This window comes from Nelumbo lutea, chromosome 4 (genome assembly GCF_056320005.1).
Source record: "Nelumbo lutea isolate HS-2025 chromosome 4, American lotus-T2T, whole genome shotgun sequence".
NCBI classification, from domain to species: Eukaryota; Viridiplantae; Streptophyta; class Magnoliopsida; order Proteales; family Nelumbonaceae; genus Nelumbo; species Nelumbo lutea.
In genome coordinates, this window is record NC_142687.1 from 39,468,949 (window position 1) to 39,491,695 (window position 22,747).

Consider the following 22,747-nt stretch of genomic DNA (forward strand, 5'->3'; position numbering starts at 1 on the left):
GCTAATGGGATGGCTGATTCATTAGCCAAACAGGGAGTTGTCATGGAACAATTATTCTAGGCTCAATTGTATTAACTTTCATCACTTAGGGGCAGTCAGTCATACCCCACTTGTTCATCTCTGTACATTTTTATTTATATTAATGAAATTATACCTGCTAATTATCAAAAAAAAAAATGGTGCCTTGCACCACTATTTTCACCCAAAAAACCCTTTTTGGGGCTTCAAATTGCAATTTTTAACATTTCTTTCACAAATAAAAAATAAAAAAATGTTGGTCGTCTAGATATAAGAAACATGTTGGGAGTGTTGGAAATATTGTAAAAATTATAGACATGGTGGAAACATTGTAAAATATGCAAAATATAGAATGATATTTTATGAAATGATAAGAAAAGCATAAGAACACCTTTTTAAATTATTATCTTGTTCCAAATCATTAAACAAAGCTAAGAAACTAAGGTTATAGAGAAAAGAATACATTCTGAAGTTGCCCTGTAAACCTTAAGATTCAGATCTTCATGATAGAATGATTTGAAACAAAATTTAAATTCATAAAAAATGTAAGCGGTTGTAATAGATCAACCAAATAATCTATTACACAAAAAAAAAAAAAAAAGACTTCATGTTTGAAATGAATATTGAGCTAGTTCAAAGTGGTAATCATATAAGTTAGGTGGGCAATAACATTGTTAATCCACATATCTACAATATTGTCACCAATCTATGTTATAATACTATCTCTTATATCTACAATATTGTCACCAATATTGTCACATATCTACAACATTGAGCTGGTAGTGTTCATTGGGGAATATGTTGATTCCAGTAAAATATCATGCCTCTACCCATGGAAGTGGAAATGGAAATATGTTGTGGAAACTATCTCTTATACTTCACATAGTGCTGGTGTGTTCATTGGGGAATGTGTCATTTCTGGTAAAATTTTGTCGCATGGTCTAACCTATTTGACCTAGACAGTCAAACCGGTGACGCGTGACCTGGAGACAAAAGCGGGTCAGTCTCCAGGTCGGTTTTTAGAACATTGCATTACCCTCAAGCTAATGAAAACTTGTCAACCAATGTGTTAAAAGGCCACATGTTATCATGTGAGAAATCTGTAACAAATTCAATGGTTCATTTATCTTATTGACACAATAGCAAGGACACAGATCTTATTATAAGTCCTCTACTATTTCAGTAAGAGAGGAGATATTTTTCTTATGAACAATCTCTCTCTCTCTCTCTCTCTCTCACACACACACACACACACACACACACAGGCATACGCCCCCTTTAAGCTAGAAGCTCCTTTTGTGTCCACAACTTTATGTCACCTCCTTGACAAGCAATTTTAATGTTACTAGTTCCCAATCATCTGACTTTTGTCAAAGCCTCATCTAATATTGGAAGACAAATCAGAACAAAATCTGGAACACGTTGATGGAAGTTCTACTAGGAAAAGCTAAGGACAGTACTAGGTGGAATTTAAGTTCCAAAGTAAATAAACTTGGATTAGGTGAATAGACATTGGACTGAATTTGATGGTAAGAGCTAGGAACAGAAACCTTACAGACAGGAAAGGGAAAATAGAGCTTTTGAAGTTGACAAGCTGTAGAGGAAGAAAAATCAATTTGATCTTTTGTCCAATGTTGTTGGAAAAACTTGCGCAAAGTTACGAAGTCCCTGATTTCAGGCCTCACCTGTTGCTTCTACTATGGACAATCATACAACAGTAGAGCCTTTTAGGGTTAGACCTTGCAATGGAAGCCTTTTTCTTGTAGCCTAGTACCTTCTTTGTCTTCTGTCTCGACCAATTATTACCAAGAAGAGTTATGATTGGAACTCTTTGGCAATTAAACAATTTATGTCCAGTTTGGGCCTGTATCCTTAAGAAATTTCAGGGCTTTTCTTTTAAGAATTTCAGGGATCAGTGGAGGCAGATTGTTCTTGGTTTGGATCCTGGATCTTTAGGTTCAGTTTGGAAGTACAAATACAAATACAGAGTGCAAAACCTTGTATTTTTTATGTATTTGTACTGTACATATTTGTATTTATAGTCCTTCCAAACTGAGCCATAAGTTCTGCCTTTTTGGATTGTAGTTGTTAATGTCGACTATGTATGGGTATTTTTGTCTTTATGCTTATGTTTAAGTTGTTGATGTGTAAGGTTATATTAGATCTTATGTCCCTCACTTAAGTAGGGGCACATGTGTCTTTTCCAGCCAGAACTTTCTCTCCCTCTCTTCTCTTCCCTTCTCCTTTCTTCTTCTTATTCTCTCTTTCTCTCTTTCTTTTACTTCGTCTGTTATCAGTCTAACAGGATTCAAGGGCAGGCCGAATCCTAATATGGTATCAGAGCCAGGTTGAGCAAATTGGAACTGCCTAGAATTCTGTTCTTTGCGCACCCAGTCTAGCATTTTCTCTTGTTTTCTTCGTCATCAGTTGGAGATAAGGGAAAGGGCTGAAAAGGAGTGATCTCCCTCTTCCCTTGGAGGTTTCTGTGCCTCCAGTTGTGTTGTTCGTGGTTGGTTGTTGTGGCTTGTAAGAAGCCCTTCCCTAATTGATGAAGAGAAGAGGGCTGATTCGTGTGGTGCAGTGGGTGCCTTGTGTGGTCTGATTTTTGGGTGATTAGGTAAGAGGTTTCTATGCAATTTCTTGTTGTGAATTAAATGATAAGTTTGTTTCAGATTGTATGGTGGGAATTCAGATTATAGTGTGTTAGGGTTTATGCAAATTTCAGTGTGATTCGAAGGGGGGAGTGATCCTCAAACAATGTGGTGAGTTTTCAGGTAGTCGTGGGGTAGGGTTGTGGTGTAGAGAGTGCAGTTTTCAGCAATAATAGGTGCTGAAAACAGTGTGGTTCAGTCTGTAGTGTGGTTTAATGTGCAGTGTGCTGAATTCAGCAATAGGAGAAAACAGTGACAGCAAGACTAATGTGATGGTCCCTATTGACTACCTGAATGTTCAGATGACCTCTATTAAACTGAATGGAGAAAATTATGTACCTTGGGCTAAATCTGTGGAAGTCTTTCTTAAGGCAAAGAAGAAAGTGAAACACATAAGGGAAGAAAGACCTTCCATTGATTCTCATGAGTATGATGGTTAGGGGCAAGAAGATGCATAGATTATCACATGGTTATGGAACAATATGGAACCCAAGGTTAGTGTGAATTTCATGTTTCTTGATACTGCCAAGGAAGTGTGGGACCATGCTAAGAAGTTGTATTCGGGTCAAGACAACACAACTAGAATATATTAGTTGTATCACGAATATTTTAATCTCCAACAGGGTAATCAGAGTCTTGAGGAGTACTATGCTAGTATAAGAAACATTCATAATGAGTTGAATGTTTATCACCCCCACTTTTGATGTCAAAATTCAACAACAGCAGAGAGAACAACTAGATGTGACTCGATTTTTGGTGGGGCCGAAGTCTGAATATGAACTAGTGCGGGCTCTGATACTAGGAGGATCAGCTCTCCCTTCCTTAGAAGAGTGTTTGCTCGACTTAGGAGGATTTCTATTGGATCTACTGAGAACTCTAGTGTTTCCAACAGATCAACTTTTGCAGTATCAAGGGGCCATGGTGTTAAAGGTGGAGCTCGGGGAGCTTAGTCTGGTCGTAGTGGTAGCAGTGGACCGGTATATGGCCATAGTGGTGGTGGTGGATCTACATATAACCGTGGTGGTGGTCACACTGGAGGTCGAGATTCAAGGGGAGCCCGTGGCAGAGGACGTAGTTTGGGTCCGAGGAGATGTACACAATGTGGTATGGATGGACATACCATTAATTGTTGCTATGATTTGCTGGTCCACCTTCAACTTGGGCCAATCATGCCATCACTAGTGATAGTAGCTTCAAATAGGAGAGTCGTTCAGCTGATTAGATTCTCCCTACATCCATAGATGTTCCTGGGAAGGAGATGATGAGTGTTCCCCGTGATGAGTATGAGAGGTTTGTCCAGGCCACATCTCAGCAGAACACGGCCACTCTTGCACACTCAGGTATGGCTTGTCTGGCATCCACACCCAATCCTTGGATTATTGACTCTGGAACCTTCGATCACATGACTGCAATTCCAGGTTTGTTTTCTTCCCTCTCTCATTGCCCAACATGACAACCTGTTACCCTTGCTAATGGTTTCATATCCTCCATTTGTGGTGTTGGTAATGTTAACATGGACCCTTTACCCTTATCCTCAGTTTTGTATGTCCCTAAATTTCTGTTTAACCTTATGTCAGCTAGTAAGTTGACCAAGTCTCTTAATTGCTCTATTACTTTTTACCCTTCTTCGTGTGTTTTTCAGGATCTCAAGATGGGGGTGAAGATTGGTGGAGGGCATGAAGCTGGTGGATTGTATTATCTTGACGGTGGTGGAAGTACATCAACAGCTCTCCAGTCATCTCGTTCTCCTCTCCAGTGGCACTGTTGATTTGGTCATCCTTCGCTGAAAGTTTTGAAATCTTTGGTTCCTTCATTGAGTCATCTTTCTGTTTTGGATTGTGAGTCGTGTTAATTGGGGAAACATCATCGTGTTCCCTTTAGTCCTAGAGTTGATAACTGTATGTCGAGTCATTTTTCTTTGGTTCATTCAGATGTTTGGGGTCCTTATAAAGTAATGCCATACAATGGATATAAATATTTTGTCATTTTTGTTGATGATCATTCAAGGATGGCATGGCTTTATTTAGTGAAAGAAAGGAGAGAATTATTTGCCATTTTCCAAAAAATTTGTGCTGAAATTCGCAACCAATTTGGTGTCCACATTAAAATTTTTTGTTCCGATGATTGCAGTGAATATTTCTCTACATCATTTCAAGAATATTTGGACTGACATGGCATTATCCATTAGACTTCATGTACTTACACCCCACAACAAAATGGGGTGGCTGTGAGAAAGAATAGTTATCTTTTGGAAGCTGCTCAATCCCTCATGCACCACATGAATGTACTCGAAACTTTTTAGAGTGATGCAGTGCTTACTTCTTGCTTCCTGATTAACTGGATGCCCACGTCTATCCTAGATGATCATTCTCCATTCACCACATTGTTTCCTACCTTGTCTCCGTTTCCTCTTTCTTGGGTTTTTGGGTGTATCTGCTTTGTTCATAATCTGGGGCCAAGAAGGGACAAGTTAGGTGCACGATCCATTAAGTGCATCTTCCTTGGCTATTCCCGGACTCAGAAAGGGTATAAGTGTTATCATCCTAGCTTTCGACGTTCCTTTATGTGTGTTGTTGTTACTTTCTTTGAGTCTACTCCGTCTTCCTTGGCTATGACCAAGTCCTTGCCTCTAGTGCCACCACCTGTTGAACGACCACCTATTCGTCAAGTATATACACATTGCCAACATGTACCAGCTCCTCTTCCAGCTTCACATCGTCGACAGATCTGGCAATTGTCTCCACACCAACCCCAACCCCAATATCTGATCTTGATCTTCCCATTGCCTTGTGGAAAGGTAAATGTAGTTGTACCTTTCATCCTATTTCTAATTATGTTTCTCTCTCTCACCTTTCTGCTTCCCATCGCCAATTTATCTCCTTGTTATCCTCTATTGTTGTCCCTAAGGATGTCCAGGAAGCCCTTGCCTCTCTAAGGTGGTGCTGTGCAATGGAAGAATTCTCAGCTCTAAATCATAATCATACATGAGACCTCACCACTCTTCCTCTTGGTAAGCAGGTTGTCGGTTGTAAGTGGGTTTATACTATTAAGTACTTACCTTATGGTAGTGTAGAGAGGTTGAAAGCTAGACTGGTTGCCAAAGGGTACTCCCAAACCTATGGTATTGACTACACAGAGACCTTCTCCCTGGTTGCTAAGATTGGTTCAGTTCGTGTTGTGATTTCTCTTGCTGCTATGTGTGGTTGGCCCCTCTATCAGCTTGATATCAAGAATGCTTTCTTGCATGGTGATTTGCTCGAGGAGGTCTATATGGAGCAACCACTGGGGTTTGTTGCTCAGGGGGAGGATGGTAAGGTGTGCCGACTAAAGAAGACCATTTATGGGCTTAAACAGTCTCCTCAAGCATGGTTTGGTAGGTTCAGTGAGGTGGTAAAGAAGTTTGGTATGAAACAATGCAAAGTTGACCATTCAGTCTTCAGTCATGACTCTCAGGCTGGAAAGATCCTATTGGTGGTGTATGTAGATGATATTGTTATTACCAGGAATGATAAAATGGGAATTGATAGGTTGAAAACCTTTATGTAGGAACATTTTTAGACAAAGGACCTTGGTAAACTAAAATATTTCTTGGGGATAGAAATAGCAAGGTCTAAGCATGGTATTAACTTGTGTCATAGGAAATATGTCCTTGATTTGCTGGAAGAAATAGGTTTGTTAGGTGCTAAACCAGCTGAAACACCTATGGAAATAAACACTAAGCTGAGCAGTGATATGGGTGAAGAATTTGAAGACCCAGGTAGATACCAGTGACTTGTAGGTAAACTGAACTACCTAACCATTACTTGGCCAGAGATTTAATTTGCGGTTAGTGTGGTAAGTCAGTTCATGCAGAAACCTCGGGTTCCACATTGGGATGCAGTTCTAAGGATTGTGAGGTATTTAAAGCGGGCTCCTGGTTGTGGTTTGATATACAAAATTGGTGGAAAACTTGAAATAGAAGGATATACTGATGCTGATTGGGCCGGTTCTATATCTGATAGGATATCTACTACAGGCTATTGTACTTTTCTTGGGGGTAATCTAGTGACATGGAAAAGTAAGAAGTAGACAGTTGTGGCAAGAAGTGCAGAGGCAGAATATAGAGCTATTACACATACTAATTGTGATTTAGTGTGGCTAAGGAACCTTCTACAGGAGATGGGATACACTGTTGACACTCCAATGAAACTCTACTGTGACAATCAGGCCACAGTCCATATTTCCTCTAATCTGGTGTTTCATGAGAGAACCAAGCACATAGAGGTTGACTGTCACTTTGTGAGAGAGTAGGTGCTGAGTGGAGTGATAGATACTGTATATGTTAACGTAGGAAACTAGTGGGCAGACTTGTTTACTAAGGGGTTGAGTCGGGGAAGAGTGGACTACATATGTAACAAGTTGGGATTATATGATATATACTCACCAGCTTGAGGGGGAGTATTAATGTCGATTATGTAGGGGTATTTTTGTCTTTATGCTTATGTTTAAGTTGCTGATGTGTAAGGTTATGTTAGATCTTATATCCCTCACTTAAGTAAGGGCACATGTGTCTTTTCCAGATTAATAGTAATATAAAAGCAAATTTGGCCGAATGGGAGAGTTGACTTTTCTCTCGTTCGAACCAGAACTTTCTCTCCTTCTCTTCTCTTTGCTTCTTCTTCTTCTTCTTCTTCTTCTTCTCTCTCTTTCTCTCTTTCTTTTACTTCGACTGTTATTAGTCTAACAGGATTCAAGGGCAGGCCGAATCCTAATAGTAGTCATAGTCTTTTTATTTGTACAGTTTTGGAGGGAATATTTCCCTCTTTTTGAATATAACTACCATTTATCAAAAGGAAAGGGTCATCAGGTTTTTGTAATTTGCTTATAAAAGGGGATTCACATATCATTATCTGCTGACTGGATAGAGAAATGGCAGGAGCATGGCATTTAAGACATCAGACTAGAGAAGCAAGGCATCTGGTACTTGTTACAGAATAGTGTTTTCTTGGATTCCATGGTCTGCTAATACTCTTCTCTAACATGAAATGTTTGTATTTTATTTTTGGTGATTTCAAGAAATTTGGACCTGCAAATGGTTTGGGAAAGCATTATTTTCTAAAAATTTGCACATAAAACATGTTCTTGGTTGTTTAGTGCTTTTCTTTGTCCAAAAGTGAAACCAGAATTGTGTTCTTGAATATCTCTCACGATTAATTTGATATTATGTTTCATAAAGCACACAACATTCAGATTAGACCCATGACTGCAAAAGAAAGGAAAAAAAGAGGCCCAAACGGGTACTTACACTTAAAACAGATGTACCTTTTGATCTAGGCATCCATTTTCAACATATAATATGCCAAAATGGTCATCTTGACGGGCACTACATGCTGACAAACTAATCCTTTGGATGTATTTGCATTTTCTGTGCCAAAGTTTCAGCATTTTGGCCCCTAAATGGGCATTTTTCTAAAAACTTATCCATAATTTTCAAGGTGCAAGAAGAAGGCGGCTTGGCGACTAGGTGAGGCGAGTCTCCAAGGGTGCCTTGTTGCCTAGGCATCGCCTTGACAACTATGAACTTACCTTATATTGTAAATTACACATCTTAGTCTTTTAGCATATTCTGAGTTTGTGTTTGTTTAGGAAGCATTTTTCATTAAAACAAGATGTTTGGGAAAGTTTAAGTCAGATTAGGAATTTTACTATTTTTAGTAGTCTTACTTGGGGGTGTCAACGGTATTCGAAAATCCGATTTTGAATTCGAGATTCGACATAATCGAATCGAATTCAGATAATTGAAATATCTAATTGGTCGAATTCGGATATGACCTGATTCGATTTGATAAATATCCGAATTCGATCGATTATTTAATTCTTATATATAATATATAAAATATTTAAATGTTTTATATAATTTATATATATAATAATTAAATTATATAAATAATTTATATATTTATATACTTTATATAAAACATATTTATTTTGCATATTTATTAATTACTTAAAATAATTAATTGGTTGAATTTGAGTCAAATCAAATATTCGAATATTTAATCGAATTCGAATTTGAATATTAATTTTCAATATCCGTCGGATATCGAATTTTCTAATCGGATTTGAATTTGGATATTACCTAATTCAATTCGAATTCAATCCGTTTACACCCCTAATCTTACTACAGAAAAGTTGGGAATTGCCTATAAATATGCCATTGTACATGAATGATTTCAGTGAAATGAATACAATTTCTTTGAGTTTTCTCTCTTTTTTTTATACCTCTCCCCTGGATGTGGTAAGCATTTTTTCGATATCTTTTAAAGGGCTACACAACGGAGGGCAACAAGAGACTTCACCAACCAGCATGGGACTTTACCAACCAGCTGGTTGGGGTAAAGTGATGTGGAGGGCAACAAGAGCAACCATCCTTTGGTCTTTGTGGGAGGAAAGGAACAACAGAATCTTCCAAGGGGTAGAAAGATCAAAAGAAAGTCATTGACTGCATAGCCATTACAGTTATACACTGGCTGAAGGTTACTGACTTGTTCAAAGACTTTTCAGTGGATGATATACTTAGGGGGTGGTCAGCAGTGGCAAATTCTTCAACTAGACAGTCTGTGTTTCAGCTTTATTGGACACTTGCAGCGCAACAATGGGTAACATTAAACTTTGACGGAAGCTCCTTTGGTAATCCAGGACCCTTTGGACTTGGGGGAGTCTTCAGAGATGGGGAGGGCAGACTGATAGCACTATATTCTGGTCCTATAGGTGTGGGAGACTCTCTGAGAGCTGAAGTTATGGCTCTACTGCAAGGCTTGAGATTGGCCAAGCAATGGGGATTTCAAAACTTTGAGGTGGAGGTAGATTCTAAACTGTTAATAGGATGGTTGTAGACAAAAAATCTGGGTGTATGGACTTTTAGACAACAAATAAGGGAAATACTTTGCTTAGTGTTGAAGATTAATTACTTTTGTGATGTTTTTCCGAGTAGATGTTTATGTTAGTTGTTAGATAGGAGGTGGGGACCACAGTAGTTATGTGAGTCCAAATTTTATTATGTTTTTTGAGTGTTATATATGTTGTTTTATGTTTTGCCGCCTTATAAGGGCATAGTTGTCTTTGTACTGTTCTATTATTTTAGTATAAATAATAAGTGAAGGGGGCGGCCAGATTAATTGGATCTCTTTTCTTTCAACTTCTCTTCTTCTCTTCTCCTTTTCTCTTCCTTCTCTCTTTAAGAAACTACTTTCTTTCATATTTTTTAATTCAGCAGATTTCTACTTGGTATCAGAGCATCGGCTAGGGTTTCTTGAAGCATTCTCATGCAGCCCAAGATCAGCCGATTGCATGAAGAAGTAAAGGGCTGATCGATCTGCTATAGATTGCCCAGTTCTTGGAGTTTTTGGTGGGATCTAGACATCAGGAAGGTGATCTACTGTTCGACATCAAAATCAGGAAGAACTGGAGTACGGGGAAGAGTCCTAGAAATGGAGAGTTGATATTTTTGGGTACAATGGAGAGTTGGAATACCGAGATGAAATCTATCGGTATTGTCGGATTGGGTGTTGGAGGTAGTAGTGATATATTTGGGTCTGGGATCATTACTACAGTAAAACTTGATGGCACAAAATATTTCGAGTGGGCACAATCAGCTAAGATGGCTATTGGTGCCCGTGGAAAATTAGGGTATCTCACTGGAGAGGAGAAGAAACCTGATACAGACTCTTCCCAATGGGTGCAAGAGAATTACATGGTAATGTCTTGGCTGTGTAATTCTATGTTACTTCATATTGCAAAAAATTTCCTATGGGCTAATATTGCTAAGGAGATTTGGGATGGAGTGACTGAAACCTACTCTTAGAAGCAAAATGAAGCCAGAGCCTATTAGTTAAGAAATCAGGTTATAAGTATGAAATAGGGAGAAAAACCTCTTGCTGTGTATTTCTCCATGCTGAAAACCCTATGGCAGGAAATAGATCACTTAGAAACTGTGGTATGGGAAAGTGTAAATGAAGCAGCAACTTATCACAAACTGGTAGAGAGGAATAGGGTTTTTGAGTTCTTGGCAGCGCTGAACCCTGAATTTGACATTGCTAGGCAGCATATTCTTTCTAGGGAGGGTGCGACACTCTCTCAGGCCTATGCTTTTGTCTCTAGAGAGGAGAGTAGGAGGAATGTAATGCTGAGACAGCCTGGGATTGACTAGTTGGCTATGGTTGGTACAACAAAACCTAAGCGAATGGAAACAGGGGGAGTAGTGAGATTAGAAGGGAAGATAAGAAGGACTTGGTGTGTGATTATTGCAAGAAGCCTAAGCATACCAGGGACACTTGTTGGAAGCTTCATCCAAATCTTATGCCTGCTCGGATAAGAAACAAGGGAAATGCAAATGTAGCCACTATAGGAGACTCTTCAGCCCCTCTCTCCCAAACTGATAGGGAATCCATTGAGTAGCAGCGTGAGAACAAAATTGGAGAGGTTTGGACAGCTTATGAGTAAGAAAGATTCACCCAGCCCTAGCCTTCCGGATGGACAGTAGAATGCAAGAGCCAACTACACCACTTCCTTTGCACATACAGGTAGTCCATATGGAACTGCGAATCTTGCATCCACTTCAGGTAAGGAGGGACCTCCCTGGATTATAGGCTCAGGAGCATCTGATCATATGACTAATTCTGAGCCTATGACTAATGCCCCTACCATTTTCAATTCCTATCAGTTGTTCTCTGGTAGAGACAGAGTCTCTACAAAAGATGGTTCACATATGCCTATTGCTGGGAAGGGGACAATTAGAGTGACAAATGATATAACTTTGTCCTCTGTTTTACATGTCCCTAGACTTCATACCAACCTACTGTCTGTTAGTTCTTTGACAAAAAAATAGAATTGTTCTGTGACCTTTCTTCGTGGTAATTGTGTTTTGCAGGATCTGGAGTCAAAGAAGATGATTGCGAGTGGTCGTGAGGTGAATGGAGTCTACCTTATGGATGAGACTCCGAGACATCAGGGCCATCATGTTAGCAGTAGAAGTAGTAGTTGGTCAGAGTCAGTAAACCAGATTATGCTTTAGAACAATCGTTGTGGGACATCTTTCTTTTAATTCTTTGAAATGTCTTCTCCCAAAGTTGTTTGAGTTTGTTCAATTATCTACTTTGGAGTGTGAGAGTTGTCAGTTAGGAAAGCATTGTAGACAGTCTTTTAAACCAAGTAATAAAAGTACTTTTGCTTTTAATATTGTTCACACTGATGTATGGGGGCCATATCAAATCCCTTCCATGGGAGGGTTTTGTTACTTTCTCTTATTTGTGGATGATTATACACGATATTCTTGGCTATATTTGATGAAATCATGTGATGGGGTTCCTAACTTAGTACGACAATTCCACTAGATGGTTCTCACACAATTTGGAGTGAGAACTAAGGTTTTTAGATCAGATAATGCCAGAGAGTACTTTGAGAAGGATCTAACCACGTATCTCTTAGAACATGGTGTAGTTCATCAGAGCAGTTAGCATATACACTGCAACAAAATGGTGTTGCTGAGAGGAAAAACAGACACTGTGGAGGTGGCAAGGAGTCTTATGGTGCGCGCTTCAGTCCCTGTGCAGTTCTTACAGCCGTACATGTGATTAACCGTGTTCCTTCATGGACTTTGGGGTTTAAGGTGCCATTTTGCCTCCTTTTTCCAGATGGAGAGATATTTCATATACCAGGGTTTTTGGCTGTGTTTCTTTTGTTCACATTCTTGGCCCTCATCGCAAGAAGTTTGATCCTAAGGCTAAGAAATGTGTTTTTCTTGGGTATGCTCAGAACCAAAAGGGGTATTGCTGTAATGACCCAGTGTCAAGGAGCAGATTTGTCACTGTTGAGTAGGAGGAGAAGGAGAAGAAGGGAAGAAGAAGAAGAAGAAGAAGAAGAAGAAGAGGCTACAGAGTTAAGGCCTCAACAAAAACTTAGCTTCAGTCGAGTGAAGCCTTGCATTTATACTATTCTGGCCATACATAACAATATGTCTACAGAATTACAAAAATACCCCTACAGGTACCAAGTCTATGAACAGTACATATAATACATCTGTTAACACTCCCCCTCAAGTTGGGGCATAGATATCAATCATGCCCAACTTGTCACAGAGACCTTGATGTCTTGAATGGTTTAGCCCTTTTGTAAATAAGTATGCTAGTTGGTCTTCAGAGCTGATGTATGGAGTGCATACTTCCCCTGTGATGATTTTCTCTCTGATAAAGTGCTTGTCAACTTCAATGTGCTTTGTTCTGTCATGTAGTACTGGGTTGGCAGCAATGATTTTCTGCCACATTCTTGGGAATAGGGATACTGTCAATGGAGGTAAGGAAGGCACGAAATGAAGGTGAGATGTTCTCATAGGAGACAAAGTTGGAAATGGGGTGTTTCGTGGTGTACAACCTAACACCTTTCCTGTGAGCAATAGGAAGGTCAAGATCATTAGCAACAGGGAGGTCAGGACTATCATTGGGAGTCAAGTTACCTGAGAGAGTATGATCTTCCCCCGAGGAGTTTGATGGCACTTGAGGTACAACTTCTGGATTCTCCACAGCTCTTGAACTTGGTTGGCCTTTATGACAACGAGAAAAAACACGAAAAGGCGGAGGATCAAGAAGAGAAGGGGGAGAAGGAGAAGGATTAGGAAGAGGAGGAAGTTGAACTAGTTTCTCCTCATGCCTACACTCCCCCTGAGGAGAAACAAGAAAGAAGGGCTCATCTTCAAAGAAGGTAACATCCATGGAGACATAGAATCTCTGAGAAACAGGATCAAAGCAACGATACCCTTTCTAAGAGAATGAGTAGCCAAGAAATATACACGGTTAATGTGGGGCTTTGTACTCTAACCAACGAGAGGGCATTCGGTTAATGAGGTATGTAGAACAAAGGACAGCCTCAAGCCAAAATCGTTTGGGAACATTCATGTGGAGTAGTAAACCCCATGCCACTTCAAGGAGGTGTCGGTTCTTCCGTTCAGCCACACCATTTTGTTGTGGCGTACGGGCACAAGAGCTCTGATGAAGAGAGCCATGTGAAGCAAAGAACTTCGTGAGGTCACTATGAAAAAACTCTTTTGCATTGTCTGACTGGAATATTTGAATCTCGGTCTGAAATTGGGTGAAGACCATCCGTTGAAAATCTTAGATAATTTTTGGTACTTCCTCACGGATTTGCATTGGATATACCCAAGTGTATTTGGAATAATCGTCAATGAAGGTAATGAAGTATTTGTAGCCACTCTCAGAAGGTAAAGTAATAGGGCCCCACACATCAGAATGCATAATGTGAAAATGAAACTCAGATTTTCTATTTCTTTGAGGAAATTGAGTTCTACAATGCTTGCTTAACTGACACGTTTGACAAGAAAAATTAGAGACAAACATTGACTTACACAGTTTTGGGAAAACCAATTTCAAGGTCTCAAAAGACAAATGACCCAGACGACAGTGCCACAAATACATTTTACTCTTTTTTGAACTGACTCATAGAATCTGTAACATGAAGGCCAGCCGTATTCTCCAGCATGTAGAGTCCATCAACCATACGTCCCCTACCAATCATCCTCCCCGAGGCCAGATCCTGAATCACAAATGGGTAGGGAAAAAAGTCACAGAACAGTTCAAGGAATTTGTAACACTACTGATTGAGAACAAATTCATAGGGAATTTTGGAACATGAAGAACATCAGAAAGAGTAAGGCCGAGGGGAAGAGAGAGAGTTCCTTGACCAGCTATGGAAGTGTATGATCCATCGGCTAGTCTCACTTTATCTCTTCCGGAAAGAGGGTGATAAGTTTGAAAGTAAGAGGACATACCAGTCATGTGTTTTGACGCTCCAGAATCGATGATCCATGGAGAGTCAAGGTTGTGTGAGGCAGCATGGAAAGCTGTGGTAGGATTACCTAATATGGATGCAAAGGAGGTGGTGGGAGGAGCATCCATCTAGCGAATTGCTCTACCATAAAGCTCCAAATGGTCACGGAATGTGTTTACAATATCCTCCCTTGGGTCTGATCCAGAGTAGTTGTGTTGGCTATGTGGTGTTTGAGGCACAGTAGAAGTGGAGGGTTGATTCTCCCGAGTAACCATATTTGCCATGTGGTGTTTCTTGGTACCTTGTTGCCCAGGTCTTCTAATTACATTTGAGCCTTGCTTCTTAGGTAAATCCTGAGCCCACTTTGGTTTCCCATGGAGATCCCAACAAGTATCTTGGTGTGCCGGGGCTTCTGGCAATTAGTGCACCACAATCTTTCCTTATTCACGATTCTAGGTTTAGAAGTACTCAAAACATAGGCACACTACCTTATAGAGCTGTTACAGTCCACAACTAGGCACTTGCTGATTTTCAGTTTCACAGAGAACCAAACACAAACACTGCAGCTGCAGTACTAGGATGTATGACCTACACTGTGTAGGAGTCCACAGAACAATATACGAACTGCTCTTGTAGTGTAACCAGGTCTGAATGATCTACAGTTTTGCAACTCCAATACAGCTTCTCAACCAAGAGAGAAAAAAAAAACTCAGTAGAAACAACAATACAAGTGGTGGTGCACCACACCTAATCGGCTGATATCCACTTTCCAGGACAGCCGAACAATCACTTGGGGTCTAGGGTTCAACCACAGTCCCTACACAGATTTTGGGACATTAACAATCGTGCAAGAAGAGAGCCATAAACAGGGAAAAAGTTTTAGTCCCTATGTCACCCGAACTGTGAATAGGTAGAACAGTCATGGATTCGAACTTCTCTTCAGGTTAGAACCTTCCTTCAAACATTTGGGATGGATTTCCATAGACTTCTTAGCCGAGCAACACCAGCTACCAGCACCTAAGGCTGGAAGTTGAACAGTTAGTAGCAAAACCCTTTTTTCTGCGCCAGGAAGTTGAACAGTCAGCTTTCATGTAGCAGAACCCAACTCGACAGTGGAGACAATCTGCAGCACTAGAGAATGCTTCCTTTCCTTGTCTTCGAGTATTAGGACTATAACTTCTATGCAGCAGTGGAGAGAGACCTCAGCTGGTTGTTTTCCAGGCCTGGATAGTCCTGCTCTGATACCATGTTTTGCAGGAGGAGAACGAGAAGAAGAAGGGAAGAAGGAAGAAGAAGAAGAAGAAGAAGAAGAAGAAGAGGCTACATAGTTAAGGCCTCAACAAAAACTTAGCTTCAGTCGAGTGAAGCCTTGCATTTATACTATTCTGGCCGTACATAACAATGTGTACAAAATTACAAAAATACCCCTGCGGGTACTAAGTCTGTGAACAATACATATAATACACCTGTTAACATTCACTATGGATGTTACCTTTTTTGAATCCACATTCTTCTTTTCGAGTGGTTCTCCTCAGGGGGAAAGTTTTGGGGAGAACTCACAATCTGTTCCTCTTCCTGTTTCTGTGATGCCTCCATCAGTTCAGCCAACACCTGCACCTCTAGTAGCACCTGCACCATCAGTTCAGCCAGCATTGGTTTAGCCAGCACCTGCACCTCTAGTAGCACTTGCACCATCAGTTTAGCCAGCATCGGTTCAGCCAGCACCTGCACCTCTAGTTTCATTACCTGAGCCACTATGGGCAGCCTCACAGCAATATCAGCGCCGGCAGATGATGGTTGACTCCACACATCCTCGACCCACACCACTCTCTGTCAGTCCTTCTGAAACTCCAGATTTGGTAGATACAATTCTAGGTATTCCTCTTGAGCCTGTTATGTTTTCTGTCCCTAACACCACTGTTGCAGCTGATCCCACTGACCTTGATCTTCCCATTGCACTTCGTAAGGGGAAGAGAAAGTGTATAGCCCACTGCATTTCACACCATCTTTCCTGTAGTACCTTATCACCCTCCTACCGTGCTTTTCTTTCTTCCCTGGATTTTGTGTCTATACCCAGGAATGTTACTGAGGCTCTCTCCAAACCTAAGTGGAAAACAGCCATGCAAGATGAGATGGATGCTTTGGTCAAAAACCAAACTTGGAAAATAGTTGATCTTCCCCCATACAAGGAGACAGTCAGATGTCGATGGGTATTCATAGTGAAGTATAAGGCCGATGGCAAGATAGAGAGGTACAAGGCAAGGTTGGTAGCAAAAGGGTATACTCAAACCTATTGTGTTGATTATTTGGAAACCTTTGCACCAATAGCTAAGATGAGTTCAGTTTGTATTCTTTTATCTCTAGTAGCCACCTATTCATGGCCCTTGTTCCAGCTTGATGTCAAAAATGCTTTCCTCAATGGTGACTTACTGGAGGAGGTATATATGGACATTCCAGCATGCTTTTATGAAAATGTTGGTAAAGGAAAGGTGTCCAGACTCAGAAAATCTCTATATGGACTGAAACAGTCAGCTAGGGCTTGGTTTGACAGGTTTAGAGGGACACTCATCCGTTTTGGATACACAGACACAGTCTGATCACACCCTCTTTGTGAAGAGGAGAGATGCTTTGGTGTCAATTCTGATTGTGTATGTGGATGATATAGTGGTGACAGGAAATGATCTAGAGGAGATTGATGATCTCAAAAAATCATTGCAGCAAGAATTTGAGATCAAAGATCTTGGTGAGCTCAAATACTTCTTAGGGATTGAAGTCGCAAGATCCAAGCATGGGATCTTCATTTCACAGAGAAAGTATGTACTTGACATACTACGAGAGACTGAGAAGCTGGGGACCAAACCAACAAACACTCCTATTGATCAAAATCACAAAATTAATGGTGTGGATGGTGAATTGGTAAAGAATGTGGGGAGATATCAGAGAATGGTGGGCCGACTGTTGTATCTGTGTATGACATGACCATATATTTCTTATGCTATCTATGTTGTGAGTCAGTACATGCATGCACCTCAGGTTCAGCACTGGGAAGCTATTGAGAGAATACTTGCATATCTGAAAAAACACCCTAGCAGAGGTATTATTTTCTCAAATCATGAGAATCTAAAGCTAGAATCCTATACAGATGCAAACTAGGTAGGATGCTTAGATGACAGGAGGTCTACATCAGGAGTGTGCACCTTTGTAGGTGGAAACTTGATCTCTTGGAAGAGTAAGAAGCAAGCGGTTGTGGCAAGGTCAAGTGCAGAGGCTGAGTATAGATCCATGGCTCATGGTGTCTTAGAACTTCAGTGGGTTAGATCTCTTTTGAGTGAGATTGGGGTGAAAGCAGAAGAACCTGTGATGTCATACTGTGACAATCAGGCTGCAATCAATATTGCCCACAATCCAATTCAGCATGATAGGACAAAACACGTTGAAGTTGATAGACACTTTATAAGAGAAAGGGTAACAATCGGAGAAGTTTACTTGCCTTATGTCTCTTTAGAGTTGCAGCTGGCTGATGTTCTCACTAAAGGGTGGCAAGGAACAAGCTTGAACATGATCTACACAAGTTGAGAATGTGTGACATTTACTCCCAACTTGAGGGGGAGTGTTGAAGATTAATTAGTTTTATGATGTTTTTTTGAGTAGATGTTTATGTTAGTTGTTAGATAGGAGGTGGGGACCACAATAGTTATGTGAGTCCAAATTTTATTATGTTTTTTGATGTTATATATGCTGCTTTTTGAGCCAATTAGTCTGGTCTATTATTTTAGTATAAATAATAAGTGAAGGGGGCGGCCAGACTAATTAGCTCTCTTTTCTTTCAACTTCTCATCTTCTCTTCTTCTCCTTCTCTCTTCCTTCTCTCTTCAAGAAACTACTTTCTTTCATATTTTTTTATTCAGGAGATTTCTTCTCTTAGCAAGGGAGGCTGGGGTAATTTGCAAATGGGGAGGTCAGCCAACTTTGTGGCTGATAGTTTGGCAAATCAGGGGGCCTTCACGGAGAACTTTTTTTGGGTTGTATTGTGACTTTCGAACTTGATTGGGGTCAACACTCATTTTCTGACTTCTGAGTGGTTGAAAGTGTATGATGATTAATTATTATATTTAGTTAAAGTCATCATTTCCAATAAAAAACATCTTTTTTTTTTTGGTTTGAAAACAAGGTTGTTTCTCTGATCAAACTACAGAATATTTTCTCTTTGTTATGAGTAAAAACAAAACAAATCCAAGAATGTGTGTGTGTGTGTTTTGATGCGGTATTTTCTAGAAACATTAGAAAAAAAAAAAAAGAAATACATGTTAGAAGCTTCCTAAAAGAAACTTATGTTTTGTTATTGGAGGTGTTTTTAGAGATGCGGGAGGAAGAATTCTGGCCATTTTCTCTGGCCCAATAGGGTTGGGTGATTCACTTAGAGCAGAAGTGCTGGTGCTTCTCCAGACTCCAGAGGCTTAGAAGGTGTTTTTTTGAAAGGTATGATAAGTTTTATTAGAAATGAACAAGCAAATAGTACATCAGCTCCCTAGCCTCACTGAGATTGGCCAGAAAAGCAGAACAGGTTACAAGCTCCAAAGGGAATGGGATCTTAACAGATCAGACACATTCTAGTTTTTGAACTCAGAATTTACAGATACCCAAGATATCAGTCTGCTAACAGCATTCACTTTGGTACAGAAGATTCTGTTGTTTCTTTCAGTCCAGATAGACCAGAGTACATCTGTAGGAATAGATTTCCATACAATCTTTCCTTTTTTCTTCAGACCTTTGACATTCCAGCAACACATAAAGGGGTCATTTGATTGCACTTTTCAGAGGCCTGAATCTAAAAATGCTACTTTTCAGACCTCACCCCTTGTTTGGTTTTACCTCTTAAAATTGGTCTGAATCCTATTTTCAGATCTGAAAATCAGACTTTGGGCCTGCTCTTAATGTGCTCAGACGCGTTTCAAAGCCGGTGCATAGTCCAAAATATCCTTACAATATTTTGGAAATGATGCGAGTTACCCCTGATAACCCCAAACCTAGAAAACCTAAACATTCAACCTCTCTCTCTCACTCTCTCTCTTTCTCTCTCTCCCCGCCCTGTCTTCCCGCTTGTAGTGGCGGCTCTCTCTCTCCCCCTGTCCTCTCTCTCTCTCTCCCTCCCCTGTCTTCCCACCATTGCCACCACCGCTGCAAGTTGCAGTGGCGGCTCTCTCTCTCCCCTTGTCTTCTCTCTTTCTCTCTCTCTCTCTCTCTCTCTCTCCCTCTCTCTCTCTCTTCACCCTGTCTTCCCGCCATTGCCGCTACAACTTGTAGTGGCAGCTCTCTCTCCCCCCTGTCTTCTCTCTCTCTCTCTCTCTTCGCCCTGTATTCTTGCCACCACCGTTGCAACTTGCAGCGGCGTCTCTCTCTCTCTCTCTTCGCCCTGTATTCCCGCCACCACCATTGCAACTTGTAGTGGCGGCTCTCTCTCTCTCTCTCTCCCTGTCTTCTCTTTCTCTCTCTCTCTCTCTCCCCTGTCTTCCCACCACCGCCACTGCCGCTGCAACTTGCAATGGTGGCTATATCTCTCTCTCTCCACTTGTCCTCTCTCTCTCTCTCTCTCTCTCTCTCTCTCTCCCCCTCCCTCCCCTGTCTTCCCACCACTACCACCGCCACTACAACACGTTGTAGTGGTGGTTCAGTGAATAATAATAATATTTTTATTAATTATTAATTATTTTAATATTTTTTATTAAACATTAATTATTTTTATTAACTAGTAATTTTTAATTATTTCATTAATTTTTAAATATTATTTTAATTTTTATTTGTGTAAATTATTAATTATTTTAATACTTTTATAGTCATTAATTATTTTTTTAATTTAATTCGTTTCATTTATTAATTTGTAATTTTTAATTTATTATTTTTTATTTGTATATTATTTTGAGGTTGAAAATTATTTTTTGAGATAATGCAAATTGAATTCAACATTTCCAAATAGTATGTTTTAGGGGTAAAATAGTAAAATCAGTAAATTTCAGATGGTAAAGGGTTGATCCAACACAAACAAACTTATGGATTCAGATCTTCTAAAAAGTAGAAAAGCGTTTATGCCTCTTTTCAGATTTCAGACACTTAATATTTTTTTAACTTTTCAGATTTATCAAACGCCACCTAAATCTCTGACTGAACTCGACATAACCCAACTGATCCCAAGTGCATTGAGAAACTGATCCCACACCTTAGAAGTGATAGAACAGTGTAAGCTCAGGTGGTCGGTTGTTTCAGGCACCATGCCACAAAGACCACAAGACAGATCAAAGAGATGCAGTTGGATGCAAACAAAAAGTTTGGGCACTTGGTCCCTTGGACAACCTGTAACCGTAAGGGAAATATTGAACCTAACAAGAGAGCTAGGAGCACAACTTAAATGGACTAGGAGGTAAGCAAATGCTTTGGCTGAGACTTTAGCAAAGCAAGGGGTAAATCGGGAGACTTTATTCTGGGCTTGTTTGTAAGTTGATTATATGATGAGGAGTGACGTTATGTCTGTGAAGGTGACGGCCCTATTACCTCTCATGTTAAGTTTAATGAAAGTTACTGTTTCCTATAAAAAAAACGAAACTTATGTTTTATTATTTGGGGCTCTATCGGGAGCTGTGGGGGAGATGCATGCAATTATATCTCATTAAAAATATATACTGTATACTCTTTCTATCATCAATGCAAATTTTATCATTTACCAGACAAAATGATGCTCATACAAATTTAGGATACTGATATAAATCCTGATATGGCTAAACATGCATAGGGCCTTGCTGTTGTGGTTGTGGTGGTGGTGACAGTGGCTGTAATGACAGAGAGAGCTCTATAATACTTGTAGATCTGCTGTAATACTTTTAAGCATTTTTTGCGACCTGTTCACCCAGATTGTTGACCCAGAGACAATGGCGGGTCTGTTATACCCCATACCCAGAAAATCTTAAAACACGTTGACTTGATAAAAAAACTGTCAACATGGACGGTTAAACCAGTGAAATGTTCATACTGTTCATGGGTCATGGTTTGAAAAGATCAAGATTTTCAAATTTCAAAATCATCACTATCATCATCTAGGTCTTATCCCAAGTGTATGGTGTAGGCTAACATAAATCTTGTTTCATCATTTTGTTCTGTCCTTTTTGGTTTGACCCTAGCTCTTTCAAATTTCATAATAAAAATTTAAATTATATTCTATATATGGATATATATACTTATTTATAAATATGTTAAATTATATATTATTGTAACATAAAGGAGGAAACAGATAGAGAAAGAAGAGATTAGAGAGAGACAGAGATAGATGATCTTTGTCACCTGTGAGAGCCAGAGACCTTGAGATTGGCGACCTAAGTAGAGCAACATTGGCGATGGTGTTGGCGACCTGGCTTTTCTTCCTTCCCTCCTTCAATTCTTTTACTCCATATATCATACCAAATACCAAAAAAAATCATATATCATAGCATACATATCCATATACATACAAATATGCATATATTTAAAGATGCACTAATATCTAAGGGTTGAGATATTTTGATGGTATTCAACCCAAATGGTTGAACCAGTAACCTTTCACTCTCTATGTTGAATAGGTGCTGCAGTTTTATAGCTGGAAAGCGTCTGAATATCAAGAAGCCACAGTTGGAAGAGGAAGTGGTAACGTTGTATCACTTTTCCAATTACAACTGAAGAAAAACAACAGCTTGAAGCCTATACCACTAGGTGACATCCAAATTGCAAGGACAGTTTTTGGCAGCGTGTCTTGTGACGAGGCCAGACAGTCTTCCTTCCACTGGGCAGGCTTCACTGCTGCACTTGAAGCTTGGGAGAGTTACTCCCGCAAGTTAAGGCAGGAATTGCTGATGAGCTTACCATTCTGGAGAACCCATCAATCTATCTTCTCTGTTCCCTTGATGTACCTAGAGAGTGATACTTGTACATGATCAATGTAGGTAGTGCAATGCGCCAGGATTCATTGTTACTGCCTGAACATTGGTTGCCTTTTATTTGAGATATTTACAATAAAATACGCAACTTCTTTACATGGTCCAACCAATTTAGCTTTTAATAGCAGTGACTGACTTCTTGTTCATTGGTAGTAAGGACCTTCTGATAAAATTTAACATTGGGATTTTGAACCTTGTGCATTATATTTTTTTTAGTTTTTTTTTTCGTTTCAAAAATTCAGGGGTATGGAAAATAAGGGTATATAACATATAAAATAAAATTAACAAATGCTTTACAAAAAT

The 22,747-nt window shown here is 39.8% G+C and overlaps 1 protein-coding gene across 5 annotated transcripts in view; it reads left to right on the forward strand.

Moving 5' to 3' along the window:
* Positions 1-22,540, forward strand: part of LOC148855330 (2-oxoglutarate (2OG) and Fe(II)-dependent oxygenase superfamily protein) — a 56,185-nt gene extending 33,645 nt beyond the window's left edge. For 2 of the 5 annotated variants that reach the window (XM_088985122.1, XM_088985121.1), the window contains exon 8: positions 22,091-22,540. In XM_088985122.1, the coding sequence (XP_088841248.1) occupies positions 22,091-22,441 (351 nt within the window). In that variant the 3' untranslated portion in view covers positions 22,442-22,540. Of the gene's footprint in view, positions 1-4,311; positions 4,562-18,834; positions 18,966-22,090 lie in introns of those variants that run through there. The other 3 variants (XR_016113033.1, XR_016113034.1, XM_088985123.1) reach the window with 3 other exon arrangements.
* The last annotated feature ends 207 nt before the right edge of the window (positions 22,541-22,747 follow it).